We start from the raw sequence: 14,505 nt of genomic DNA, 5'->3' as shown, positions 1-14,505 counted from the left end.
ATATGTGTACTAGTGTGAACTATTTTGTTCTGCTAACACTATTAGCTAATTCACTGTCTGTTAGACGGGGTAAGAAAGATAATCACCCTTTTTCTCAAATCTTCAGAGAAAATCTAAACAACAGTGACGATGATGAATGGAAGCAAATCTGGTTTGAAGGCATGTAATGTGATCAGGCTAAGCCACACAAATACAAAGGATCTTATCATAAAGGCAGGCTATTGCAAAAACCACTGCAATGTGACTGCATTGTCAGCACAAAACATTTTCTCACAGGCAATGCTAATGCTAATGGTGCAGTTGCAACAGATCAGAGTTGCAACAGAGCCCAATCAGGTTTTCAAGTACACAAAAAAGGCCTGTTTTTACAGGCAAAAGTCACTAAGGAACAAAGCTGTCTTGTGGCAAAAAGCGGAGAGGAATGAGAGAAATGTAGCACACACATAGCAGAGTCTGTGCTGATAAGATGAAAGCTATTGCGCAAGGGAGGCTTCACACTAGCTGAACGCTTGACAGGGATTCACTCTGGGGAAACATGGATTTTTACAAACAAGATGTTGTGGGAAAAGCTTTAAAAAGGCACAGAGTATGATTTCAAGAGTTCTGTAAGGCACATTTGTGTGCATTTGTCATAATCTCCAGGAAAGCCGTCTGTTGAGGCAGAATAATTGGTCTTAAACTCTGAGCTACCTCCATCCAGCATAAAATTCCTTCAGAATAATTAATATCTCCCATTAAATTTCGCATGTGACTGAATGATTCCACACATCCACCACTAGATGGAGCACTATTCACTGCAGTGCTATCATTCATAGATAGGCAGACAGACAGACAGACAGATAGACAGATAGACAGACAGACAGACAGACAGATAGATAGATAGATAGATAGATAGATAGATAGATAGATAGATAGATAGATAGATAGATAGATAGATAGATAGAAAATCAGATATGTACTGTAAATGGTTCATTGCCACACATTGCCAAACTAACCAAACCAATTGTGAAATGTAACCGAGCTCATGGCATTGAACGGGACTGCCGTTATGACAGACTGAGTGTGTCATAAAGGATGTTTTCTGCCAAGGCGAATGCGAAAGGAAGGTGGTGTGGGGGGAGGAGGTGTTTATAAATCGCACTGCTTACATAAACGGAAGGTGAGAGGAAGTGTGCTGTTTGTGGCTCACTGTCTCCCTCACTGTCTGAAGAGCGGTTTCCTGTTTCTGACTGCTTTTACCATTATAACTGCTATTCAATACATGTGCATAATCATAACAACAGCTATACATTTATTTCTGAAGCAAATTTAAGTCGTTGATGTCACGATTCCCACATGGGAGTTCCTGTGTGGTTTCTAAGGTGTTCTGTGAGGTTGGAACATTTTTGTTTTTGTAGCTAGAGTGACTACGTTTACGCAACTGGGCCCTGAGTTACCGCTTAGCTAATTTGCCATGTTCTGCTGAAAAAAGTCTAAGGTGGTTGGCTGTAGTCGTTGTAGCTGATTTGCATGAAAGTTTTAAAGTTGTTTAGACTAATTGTTTAGCTGGTCTAGCTAGTCTTACCCGGACAGGCTAGGAGAACAGCTTAAACCAGCTAAGACTACCCAACCAGCTTTTTTTTAAACCTATGTTTTTGTGATTAGCAGATTATTATAGGAACCTATGTGATTACACCTAGCTACTGGAAGAAAATTTTAGATTTTGTTGTACAGCAAAAATTGCACACAGTAATTGCCTAAAATAGATTGCCGGTATAAAAATGGAAATGCCTGGTTTTAGCTGATCTACCAGCTTGGCTAAACTGGTAAAGATGGCCTCCCAATCTGGCAAAACTGGTTTTAGTTCTTTGGTCATCAGGTCTCGCAGCCTGACCAGCTACTTTAGATGGACTCTAAAAGCATATATATATATGTATATATGTATGTATATGCATGTATATATATATATGTGTGTATATATATATATATATATATATATATATATATATATATATATATATATATATATATATATATATATATATATATATATATATATATATATATTATTGTAGTATACATTTTTTGTTTGAGTTTGGCCCCGCCTTTCACTCAGAGGCCACGCCCTAGAAGCGCTGGTGATTGACACGCCTTCACCGCCGGAGCTCTGATTCACACGTCCTTTGGCGCTGGTGCTTTGGACTCGTGCGGCAGCAGATCATCGGTACAAGCACGAGATGTCTCCTTCACATGCAGTCCTATAGCGGCTAATTCGGTTTTAAAAACGCGGAATCGCGAAGAACAGCGGCTCCGCACCATCCGGGAGCTTCATCTGCTCCGACTGAAGTCAATCCAGCCCGTTTGGTGTATTACACGGATCAGCTCGGCGTCTGTATTCATGTTATTGCGGGCATTATATTGTTGAATATAACAGATAATCATGGCGAGTGACTCTCCTGCGAGGAGTCTGGATGAGATCGACCTGTCTGCTCTGCGGGTGAGTGGAGAGATACAGTCAGATGTTTTGACTTACAATGGGTGAAATATATTGTTCAGCATCTCGCCATTAATGATGGAGGGGAAATATGGGTGCTGATATTCATGCACCTGATCGAGAAACACAGCTTAGAGATGCACGAGGCGTTTTAGTGTAATTAGACATTTTACGCTGCTAGATATTTGTTTATTTTAGAAACGCGAGAAAAATATTTTCTACAATATTTTTGAACACAAAGATGCACTGTATGTTAGTCCTCGAGCATCTGATGAAATAATAGCGGTGGGGAAATTATTATTATTACTACTAACCTTGCAAAATTCTGGAGTTCTTATGCGGCGTGAATGTGTGAATAATAATCAAAACATCCTTTGCAATAAACACTAGTGATTCATTTTTATCCCTAATGTGATTGACGCGACACGAAGTGATTTTGTAATTTTGTTTGTCTGTATACCGTGAGCAGTTTGTCGTTTTTTTTTTTTTTTGCGTCATCCGTATTTTGCATCTGATTGAAATTATAGCTAGATGTTTTACACTGATAGACTGTATCTGGTATTCATCCGACCGATATGCTCTATGCTGTGTGAGGCCTGTATTAAATAGCAATGTGTGCATTGCAGACAGCTTCACTTCTGGTCCCCGCCATTATATGATAATGATATACTATCAAGATGTTGTGGTGTTAAACATGCGAACGTATCGTGTTGGATTTGCAGTGTCTGTCTGTCTTTGTTCGGTCTGTTTGAGATCATTTCTCTGTGACATACATTCTCTGGCTGGGCGGTCGGAGCTGTGTACGCTGGGCTGCTCCGGATCCTGGGCTCTGAGTGATCTGGGATGCTGGGTCTCTTGGTTTTCGGATGCTCTGCTTGATGGGTGCTTAGTTCCCCTTTCCCGCCAACAGGAGAAATCACTGGCCCTTAAAAACATGCTGGAGTCAAACTGGCAGTAGCGCCAGGAGGCAGGATAAAATGCGACTTCAAATTTGAATCTGGCAAGACCTGGTCACATTTCGGTAACAAATCCATAGTTTTTTTTGGCGGTAGCTCAAAGAGGTATAAAGCACAGCTCACGACGGAATTCATTTTCAAGCTGTTTTCTGTTGAAAATGTGCATTGGGAACTTTTTTTGACGTCATGCGAAACTCCTGGTTGCTCAGATTCAAACTGGAATGACTAAAAAGAATGAGGGTCAGGAGGAGATGGGAAGTACGTTTTTAATTTCATATGATTGTAGCAAGAATTATAGGGTTAGTTCACCCAGAAATGAAAAATAGCCTGTTTTACTCACCCTCGAGCCATACTAGGTGTTTATGCCTTTCCGGCGAATCCAATTGGAGTTATATAAAATATTTTCCCGGCTATTCTAAGCTTGGTCATTGCAGTGGGTGGGTGTTTCCCTTTAACAGTCCAAAACACGTTAAAGAAAGTGCACACAAACGTAATAAAACATGCCTCACACGGCTCCGGGGCTTGACTAAAGGCCTCCTGTAGCTAATCCATGCGTTATTGTAATATAAATATCCTTATTTCAAGCATAATAAACAGTTTTCCATCACTTCGGCTGACTATGGTAATCATAAGCACTCCCGGGGGATGTCGGAGTACGTATGCGTTGTGCGCGTGCCTCTGGGAAATGTTTGTTACGTTTGCGTGCACTTTATTTAAACCCTTTTTTTTTCCGGGAAACACCTGCCCACTGTAATGATGGAGCTTAGAAGTTCCAGGAGAATTTTTTTTATATAACTCAGATTGGATTCATCTAAAAGAAGACAGGCATATACACCCAGGATAGCATGAGTAAAAAACATGCTAATTTTTCATTTTTAATTTTTCACTTTTTAAACTAAAGACTGCGTTGTTCTTTAAATGACATTAGGTTTTTTTTTTAAAGACACACATAACATAAACAAAAAAATGAAACATAAAATGAACAATGCATCCTATATGCAAAAATATACAATATGCTATATTTATGCACGCCTGCAGTTTTTACTCATTTACTTCTGCTAAGAGGTCATGCAATGACATATCAATCTTTTATTGGGCACTGGTCAGACTTAATAAAACTTTAGAACACAGCGAAAAGTGAAACTTGTCTTTTACATTTGCATGCATATGACATTAAGCTGAAAAGTGCGCTGTGGCTACTCCTTTACCCATGCAAAACAAACTAGATTATAATCAATAAATATTTACGCAGTTCACCCCGTAAATGCCAACATCCCAAAATCCAATCAGACAACAGACTCATAAAACCAAAGCCCCGCCCTGCTTCTTTTTTTTTTTTTTTTCAATAATTCTTTACGCTCAGCTGTGCGTCACAATACAGAAAAAAACACCTGTCACTACTTCCCTTTCGTCGCAACTGTTAATTACTGTGGATGTTAGAACCGGTTTTCAAAACTTCTAATCAAAAATTCTGTGGAAATGCTGGCCTGATTCGTGCTGCTCTTTGTTTCGGATGCTCTAGTTTATACGCGCTCTAGTCTATATGATGTGTGCGGAGTCTCTGAATGCCGCAGTAGTGCTATTCCTCGCAGTCAGTGTGCTCCTACTGTGGGCTTGTGTCAGATCTGTTGAGTGAGATGACAGACCCCGATTGTAGGCATGTTAGTTATGCAACATGATCTTACCTGCGCAGCTTGAGGCACGCCTGGGCATGATTTGTGAGGTAATCAGTTGACTGTGGGAAGCAGAAAGGGGTTTTGCTCTATATTGTAATGTAAAGCGGTTTAGATTGCATTGGCTGTTTAAGCGTCACCTGCATCAGAAGGCTCAGGATACTTTCAGACTTGTGTGTTATGAATGGAAAGTTTTCTCTCTGAATTAGTCAGAGAGTTTTATCAGTCGTATTGGGTTTGGTAACCGCTCACCATGCCCGACTGTCGTCTTGAGCGACCGTGTCTGTGTTTACATCGCTGTGTAGGCGTTTGGCATTTGAGACACTCTCTAGACTCAGAAACAGTACAGCGGCCCTCTCAAGCTTTCCCGTGTCTCTCCATGTGAGGTATCTTTAATGCTTTTTTTCCCTCTCCGCTACCCATGGGCAAAGCTATTTTCCTCATGTCTGCTCACGAGCTCGCCACTCTCGCAGGATCTTTTGTGCTTAAAAATTAGGTCACCCAGTACAGTGTGCGTGGTCTTGCCTCATAGGGGAAGTGTATGCTTTATGTTTCGCTGACACAGATCTGGACAATGCGTTTGGTGCTACATATATAGCGCTTGAGTCCCAGCTGATGGTTTTACTGAACCTTACGTCACATTAACCTTTGACAAGAACATTTATTTACCTTTGATTCGCTCATGGCTTACTCATCCCTATGTCATTTTAAACCTGTATGACTTTCTGCTGTGGAACATGAAATAAGATAAGAAAATGTTTTGTGTTTGTGTGCGCACTATGGAAGTCATTGGGGTTCAATTTTGTTTTGGTTCCCATTGTCGTATCATCTTTCGGATTCAACAAAAGTTATACAGGTTTGGAACAGAATGAGGGAGAGTAAATGATGACAGAATATTGTCATTGTTAACTAAAGCTTTTAAAAATGTCATCGTTATTTAAATAAAGCTGAAATAAAATGAACTTCTTTTTGTCTCATTTTTAAGTTCATAATTCGTAAGTTCATGTTCAAGGCCTAAAAATAGGACTATAAAATAAAATAGTTACCTCAGTGGTTCAACCTTAATTTTAAGTAGAATTTTAACAATTTCCTTTCTACCTTTTTGGGCTATAACTTGTCAGTTTTGTTGCTGTCTATGCAGGAAAACTCTCAGATTTCATCAGAAATATCTTAAGTTGTGTTCCGAAGATAAACGTATTTCATGACAGAATTTTATTTTTGCTTATTAATTTTGGATACAAAAACCGACTAAAATGAAATTAAAAATAAATTTAAAGCCGTTAAATTTGAAATATTTACAAATAAAATGCACAACAAATTTAATGAAAATTAAAAAAAAAAAAAGTAATAATAAAAACAAAAAATAAAGCTAATTCAAAATATTAATAAATAGTAAAATATCTTCTTATAAGAGACAAATATAGCCTTTTAGCAGAGTGTAATAATTACTATAGTAGCATATTAAATATCAAAATATCACTCGCCATTGGGTTTAATAGCCTTTTTGAATATGTCACAGATGAACTGCATTTCTTTCTTAACCATAGTGCAGTGCAGTGTTACTATTCTACAGAAAGTGTGTGTGTTTGTGTATGTTCAACCTGTTTTGCCAGCACCGAAGACTGAACATATAGTTCCAGCCTCATGTTTTTTCCTGTGAATAATTAATAGGTAAAGGACTGTTACATCCCAGAGTCATGTCAAGGGGAGGCGGGGGGGAGTCCCAGCTGAAGATGTCAGCCAGTGTTTTTCGTCTTTTCCTTGTCTCGTGATTCTGGCCAGCAGCATCTGCCTCTTGTGCTCCGGGGCAATGTTACTCAATAAAAGTGCATATTAAAAGCTAATACTCACCCTCCTGCATGTAGGAAGATTATCAGTCCTGTTATCACCAAAAAGCAATTGTTCATCATAACCTCCTTGTCACTGAGCAAATGTGGGGGGGATTCCTGGATTTAAAGATGATCACTGGAGCACCGTCAAGAGTAATGAATCACTGTAATGAAGCACTAATGAGGTTCTGTGATTATCTGAGCACTGGAGGTCCTACCAGATGTGTTTATATGTGGGAGAAGTTTCCTTAAATGGAAATTTGTGCTACATTTTCCCCAGTGGTTTTGTTTTATAGCGTTTTTTTTTTGGTACAGGAAGCTAATATGTTTTAGTTTTGGGATCCGCTGTGAAATGTCTGTGGTAACATGTAGTAATATTTCACCAAATAATTACATTTCTGTTTTCATTTACTCGCATGTCTTCGGAAAAGAAAAAGTTTGGGAAAATATACGTTTAGCTGAATGTTGATGCCGCTGTTTCCATATAATGAATTCATATGGTGACCACATGCTGTCAACTTCAAGAAAAAAGAAAACACGAAATCTTGAGGAACAGATTGAACTTGAAGTTGTTGTTGAAGTCGTCTTTCTTCCATGCATAAAAATTTAAGGTTCTTTATTCGCATCTGTGGTTACATGAAGAACCTTTAACGTCTGTAGAACTATTTTATTCCGTGCAAGATTCTTTAAAATGGAAAAAGATCAAACGTTCTTCAGACAAAAAAAAAATGCTTGATTTAAGAACCGTTCATTGGAAGGTCCTTTAGGGAACCAAAAATGGCTTCATTGCGAACACTGTTTCGAACCTTTATTTGGTGTAATAAATTACATATTTCATTTGCCATTTGACATCATTGGTGTTGGAGTTGAGGTGGAAAATTTAATACTGACTTGAAAGTGCACTTTGTTCTTTTCACAAGGCTATCTTTTAAGAAAATAGTACATGGCTCTTTCTTAGCTATGTTTCTGTCCAAATTAAGAACAAAATGTGCAAAACTGGAATATCGCATAAAACATTTGCGAAACATCGTCCCTTCCTGATTAACTTCAGCTTAATGTGTCAAAGAAAAATGAAATTATCTGCTGTAGGAGAAGGCACTGTATCTATTTTTGTATACAATAAATTACAAGCTTCAGAGAGCACAGATGAATGGTAAAAGTGTTTCCATTGTAGTATATGCACATTTTCTTACCAAATAAAAGGTTAGACATTGTTTTTTAGAATTTATGCACATCTTGGCTCTTCTATACAGTGTTTTTTATGCAATATCGCAAAATGTGCGTAAGTAGGTGGTTTCGAAAACAAAATAGCATGACTGTGTTTCGTCTGTACAATATATATTGTATAATAATCAGTGTCTATATTAAATGATCTATATTCAGTGCCTTCTCCTACTGCAGCAAATATATTTGTCTTTGCAATATTTAGTGCAAGTTAATCAGGAAGTGACAATTTTGTTCCTTTCAACTCACTGGTAGGAAACAGTGTTTTATACTCGAATGTTTTAATGCGATATTCCAATTTTGCACAACTTTACTTTGGATGGAAACATAGCTGTTGACCTCTTTTTGAGCCCTGTACTTTAATTATACAGAAAAAAAGACTTGTTTCATGGAATAAAAGAAAGGAATACAGTTTTGGAAATGCATGAGAGCAAGGAAATGATGACTGGAATTTAGTTTTTGGGTGAACTATTTCTTTTATGCCTGCTCTTCTTACAGCTGGTGATTAATTGCATGGGGATTAACAAGAAATGTAATTACTGGTGTTGCATTACTGTATTGCCCCGGTCAATGGGTTCAGCTTCCCCTCTCAGGTATATTATTGTTTATTAGGCATTCTGTTCTGCTGTGCAGAGCTGCAGTGCTGTCATTCAACATGGCATGTCTAAACATGCTCTAATCTCCAATGGTCTTTCAGAAGATCCTTTGAAGACGCCTTTCTAATACAAACAGCGAAGTCACGTGGCTTTAGACTATAGGGGTTTGTTTACATGCAACTTCTCCATTGGAGAGCTCAGATTAGTTTGGTTCAACTTACAAGGGCTAATACTAAAGACAGTGCAGGGATTTGTTGTAGTTCACTTATAGTAATTAATCATTTTGCTGTTCTGTTATATTCGTACAGATCCCACACAACACATACCAAGTACATATTGCATAAAGTTTTCACTTTTGCCGTAAGTTTTACTAAAAAGAACACAACGTTGTACGGAACCAGAACTTCTAATTAAAAGCTTAACATTCACCACTTCAGTTAAGCTTTGCAGATGGGCCCCTTCCTTAGTGGTGTTTTCAAGAGATCAAGTGAATGGCCTCCCACTCAAAAAGTGGACTATTTAACTTATGGTCCTTATGGGATTGACCCTGCCAAAATGCTAATGACACAGGTGGGGTTTAAAGCTACAGTGTGACTGCTTTGATTCCATTGATAGCTGTATACCGTTCCACTTCCTGCCTTGTCCTCAAAAGTATACTACTACAAGAAAGTGCTAAGTGATAAAACGGTTTTATGAAACGTGCCCAAGTAAAGTTCATTACATAACGTGCACCGTGCTTCTCAGTGGTCCTGTTAGTTAAACTGTAAAGTAGTCTTTTCTATGGGTGAGTACTTGTTACTGTGACAGTAATGGAAGAATTCACTTTAAGTATGTAGAGCAAAATGTGCACGCCCTCAGAGCATGAGCCAAGCCCAGTGTCTGCGTTTGTGCAGAGTGTGTTCCGCCATGTGAAGTTGCAAGTATTTTGTTGGCTAATCTGGGAATTAATAGCAAATTACATTTTACATTTTTAACAATGACATTTTAAGCTTTCAAGACATATTATGAACTGCAGTGTTACTACACTGTTCCAGTAGAAGCTATATAGTACTATCATTTGCATTTTTACACTGCAAATGTTTCAACAGTGGTGTAAATGTTTGACTATTTTTTTTTTAGTTTTTTTGGTTTTTTCATTAAATTGAATATATAAAACATAACTTAATTATCAAATTTGATCAAATAAATGCAGCCTTGGCACATTACTTCAGAAAAATGTAAATATTATTTTGTTCCATGTTAAATCTTGGAATGTTTATTTTATTTTATTTTTTTTGCACTACAGATGGTCCCTTTTTATATTTTCAGGTACATTTTTTGTGAATCGTCAGTAATAATGTGAATAATCGCAAAGCTGGCTGCATTGGTTCAGAGCTTAGCTTATTGAGATTTTTTTTTTTAAATCCCTATAGAGAAAATGAAATGGAAAAAATACAAAGGGTGCTGCATTTGCACTGATGGACTGCTGGTGTACTCTGTCAAAGTTAGCCTGATGCCTGAGGTGTCTTTCCATGAGAAATATGAACTTGCTTCTTAAAAAAACAGCCTGACTCATTGTGTTATTTTTCTGAAACAGTTGAAGCAGCAGAAGTAATGGTGTATCATTTAAAACTGCTGAATGCCTGGAGAAACATGCGCCACTTTAAGCATCTTTACATTCGTAAGCAGAATATGGTGGTCTCATTTTGCTCAGCAGTTTTTCCCCATGCCTGTCCATCTGTGGCAATGTGTTTGAGGCAAAACATTCTGTACCAAATAATAAACTTCCCAAAAAACTGTTAAGCACGGATATATACAGCCTGCCTTTCTACAGCGTGTTTCTCTTTAAAGAACTGTACGTTTTCACAATATTATTTCAGGAACGAAGTGTCATGCAGGTTCAGACATATGCACGAGTTATGTAAGATAGATACGTGAGTGTTTATTTAAAAAGAATGACAGGAAGAAGATGTTCCTGCAGGTACGGTGACGGTGCAGGTGTGTAATTTTGGGAAGCTCATTTCCTGTCGGGTCTCAGAGTAGGGTTGAGATTGATGGGGTTTCCGCTCGCATTCGGCAGCACTGATGTTTAGAGTGAGGTCTCTGTCCGAACACTGAGTGCTGTACTGACCTAATTCTTCCCACACAGACTCTGTGACTGGGTGTTAAAAATCACGCTTGGCTTTAAAGAATCTGAGCAGACTTTACTGTGTCATTCCACTTTTAGCTTGTACCCATGTGCTTTTAATTTACTGTACATCCGTGTTTGTTTCCATCTGTTCCAAAGCAGCATGCTTTCTTCTGGCTGCAATTTATAATGTACTTGCCTGTCAGTTTGAGTATTTCGATTCTTGAGTCTTCGATAATTTTTAATATATCTCAATATCAAATAGTAATACATACAGTACTGTTCAAATGGTAAAATGTATAATGTTTTTGAAAGGCTTTAAGTTTAATGGGATGTAATTTTATTTGATCATTCTAATATGCTGATTTGCTTAAAATATGACCAATATCATAAACAGTTGTGCTGCTTAAATGTTTGTTAAAATTGTCAATGAAAATGCTTTTTTTTTTTTTTTGGATTCTTCGATTAGCAGAAATTTAAAGAGAACAGCTTTTACTTGATATATTGGCCCTATATTCTTTTAAACGGATAGTTCACCCCAAAAAAATTAATTCTGTCATTAATTATTCACCATCATGTTGTTCCGAACCCCTAAGAACTTTGTTCATCTTCAAAACACAAATAAAGATTTTTTTTTTTCATGAAACTCTCTCACCCTCCATAGACAGCAACACAACTACCACATTCAAGGCCCAGAAAAGTAGTAAGGACTTCATTTAAATAGTCAATGTGACATCAGCAGTTTAAATTTAAATAACTACTTTATTCAGCAATTCCTCTCTTCCCTATCAGTCTTTGTGTGTGTGTGTGTGTGTGTGTGTGTGTGTGTGTGTGTATGTGTGTGTGTGGTGAATATAAAGTAATACTCCTATGATTTCCATATTCATGTCCCAAGACATTTAGAGCACCAGTAAAGGTGTTTGACATTTATTGGGAACAAAGCCAAATGAATGTATGAGTATATTTGCACTCATTGATTTAAAGCAGGTGCCCTTATTGCACTTCAAGGCAGGGCTGTTGATAAGGACTAACAAATGAACCTTTTTCAATAACGCCTTTCTGCAAGAGAACATTTACCATAATATTGCCATTGTACTTTTTTTGTTGCACACCTTTTGTTCTTTCTGAAAATCAGTACATTTATATTCATCTAAATGAACCTGTGTCTATCCTTCTACCAGCTTCATCTTCAGCTTTAGCTGTTATGCATGTTTTTGTGAATTCACTGAACCATATTTCATAAATTACCCCTCTAGTGACATGAATGGCAGCTATTGTCGAATTACCATGGCAACATGTCTTGCTTATTGTTCCAGGTGTATTGCATTATTTATTGGTCGTGCTTATTTTCATGAGCATCATGCTTGTTGGAGCTGAATTGAACTCTGACAGTTCTGGTAACTCCTTTAGTTTTATTAATGACAAACAAGAGTGATTTGATTTCATTCTTGTCTGACTTTTTATATACCCGCATATGTGTTTTGCCATCACTTTTTTAAATAGAAAAGGCACAGTCAGGTAGATATTATTGGTTCTTGTGCTAAATATATCAGGCATGATTACAGATATTTCCAATGAGGCAGGATTTGAATGCATTCTGGTAACTGTTTATTGGTATGAAATAACAACATTATTATTACTATTATTATTTGATTTGAAATTTAGAGTGGAATAAGTTGTTTTGTTTTGCTGGAATTAGGAAGTAATTAACCTCAGTGTTTGTTTCAAAATTCATTTTCTGGCTTTGGCTCACTGGGTGCTTTAATAGGCTTTTATGTTCAATGTGCAAACAGATTTAACTTTAATTGACACGCTTTGTTAGGTCTAATGACTGCAGTGTCAGCATTTATGATGACCTCAGTGTGTACAGTATGTGTGATTCTCCTTGATGTTCAATGACAGGATAAAGCAAGCTAATCTCCTTTTCTATTATTTTCTCCCCTCAGGACCCTGCGGGCATATTTGAGCTGGTGGAGCTCGTGGGAAATGGGACCTACGGACAAGTGTATAAGGTAAATAATAGTGTACAATAAGTTAAATGTATAATTGGCTCTATAGATCTATCCAGTTCAGTCTCGGAAACGTGTTTTATATTTCCCTCAGCTGTTTGTGTCAAAGTTTTCCCTCTCCCTCCCTTAAAGATCTGCACTTACCTGTTAGTGGCTCAGCTAGTCTTGCGTTATACGTGTGGTATGTTCAGACGTGTCTAGACTCATGTGTACTTCTTTCCGTTTCTCTGAAAGATCATTCGCCCCCCTTCCGTTTATCTGTTTGAAACTGGGTCCGATTTTTCAGTTGAAAAATACTGTGCATATTCGGAGAGGGTGATATGTTTGTAAACAACATATAGGAAAATGTAAGGGTTAAGTTGTTGATGGTTATTGTGAACGGTTTGACAAGGTCTGAAGAGGTCGGGGTGCTTGAACTTCTTTGGTTTGGTGTTTCTTTTTCTGGTTTGAAGGTGAAAAGACTCACATCATCCACAGCGATCAGACCGCTAATTCGGGTATGATTGATGTATGCTGAGAGGAAAATGCTATTGATCTGTTTTTTTTAAATGAAGAGATCACCGATCAAAGTGTCGGATTTGACACTAAAGCCACGAGCGGTGATGTATGAGCAGTTAAGCAGCCTGTCAATCTGAAACGCTGTCATTATGCAATTCTTTTAAAGGATTAGTTTACCCAAAAACGGAAAATCCTGTCATCGTTTACTCATCCTCCATGTCATTCTGACCCCATACGACTATTTTATATATATTTTTTTCAGTAACACATGAGAGGAAATGGTGGAATTTTATACCACACTTTTCTGTACAATAAAAAAACCCCTCAAACTGAATAAAGTGATAAATAAGCACTGTAAAATATCACTATTAATTGCAAAGTGCTCACTCTGTCTGGATGCGATTTGCACTATCAATGTGTTCTTGTCATGTGCGCTTCAGTAAGTTAATGCATTAAACAACTAGAATGCTATATTTCAAATCACCTGAAGCTTACGATAGGCTGACAGAATTTCAAATTATGCCATCCCCTCTACTCCAGCTGTGAAACTTCATTTGTGTCTGGATTTATTCAAATGTGGTAAAATTTTCACTCTGTACCCCGTAGAAAGCAATAATATTTCTTTAGAAGGCTTTAAATTCAGTGCAGGGCTTGGTAGTGTTTATTGTACGCTACTGTTTAAAAATTTGGGGTCAAGAAAAGAAATATGCATACCAAAATCCGCACTTGATCAAAAATACAGTTACAAAAAAAACCCTTAATATTACTGTTTAAATTAATTTTCTATTTTAATATAATATTCTTTTGAGGGTAAAGTTGACTGATCCTTCAGAAATCACAAATATATACAAATATATTTTATATTTAAAATCACAAATTGAAAGTCTTTAAAATCATAGTAGAATGTTCTATAGAATTTCTTTATTCTTTATAGCAATATAGTCAAGCGGTTTTGAGATTATAAATAAGTAAATGGTGTGATATGTTTCAATTCTGCATGAACTAACCTATTAAGATTTGAATAAGAATCTGCTGCGCCCATATGGATTTATTAGACAAATTAAATAAGCGAAAGAGGAAGTGGTTGTAATTGTCGCTTTTAAATCCTTCGAGAAAAGCCGCAGTTTGCAGAAGTTTCTT

The 14,505-nt window shown here is 37.3% G+C and overlaps 1 protein-coding gene across 10 annotated transcripts in view; it reads left to right on the top strand.

Moving 5' to 3' along the window:
* Positions 1-2,136: 2,136 nt before the first annotated feature.
* tnikb (TRAF2 and NCK interacting kinase b) overlaps positions 2,137-14,505 on the top strand; it is a 52,534-nt gene continuing 40,165 nt past the window's right edge. For 4 of the 10 annotated variants that reach the window (XM_043225936.1, XM_043225935.1, XM_043225933.1 and 1 more), the window contains exons 1-2: positions 2,139-2,476; positions 12,805-12,870. In XM_043225936.1, coding sequence (XP_043081871.1) covers positions 2,420-2,476; positions 12,805-12,870 — 123 coding nt within the window. In that variant the 5' untranslated portion in view covers positions 2,139-2,419. Of the gene's footprint in view, positions 2,477-12,804; positions 12,871-14,505 lie in introns of all 10 variants that reach the window. The other 6 variants (XM_043225928.1, XM_043225927.1, XM_043225930.1 and 3 more) reach the window with 3 other exon arrangements.

Source organism: Puntigrus tetrazona, chromosome 24 (assembly GCF_018831695.1).
Source record: "Puntigrus tetrazona isolate hp1 chromosome 24, ASM1883169v1, whole genome shotgun sequence".
Taxonomy (NCBI): Eukaryota; Metazoa; Chordata; class Actinopteri; order Cypriniformes; family Cyprinidae; genus Puntigrus; species Puntigrus tetrazona.
The sequence above is the reverse complement of the archived record's forward strand: the minus strand, read 5'-3'. Positions and strand labels throughout refer to the sequence as shown.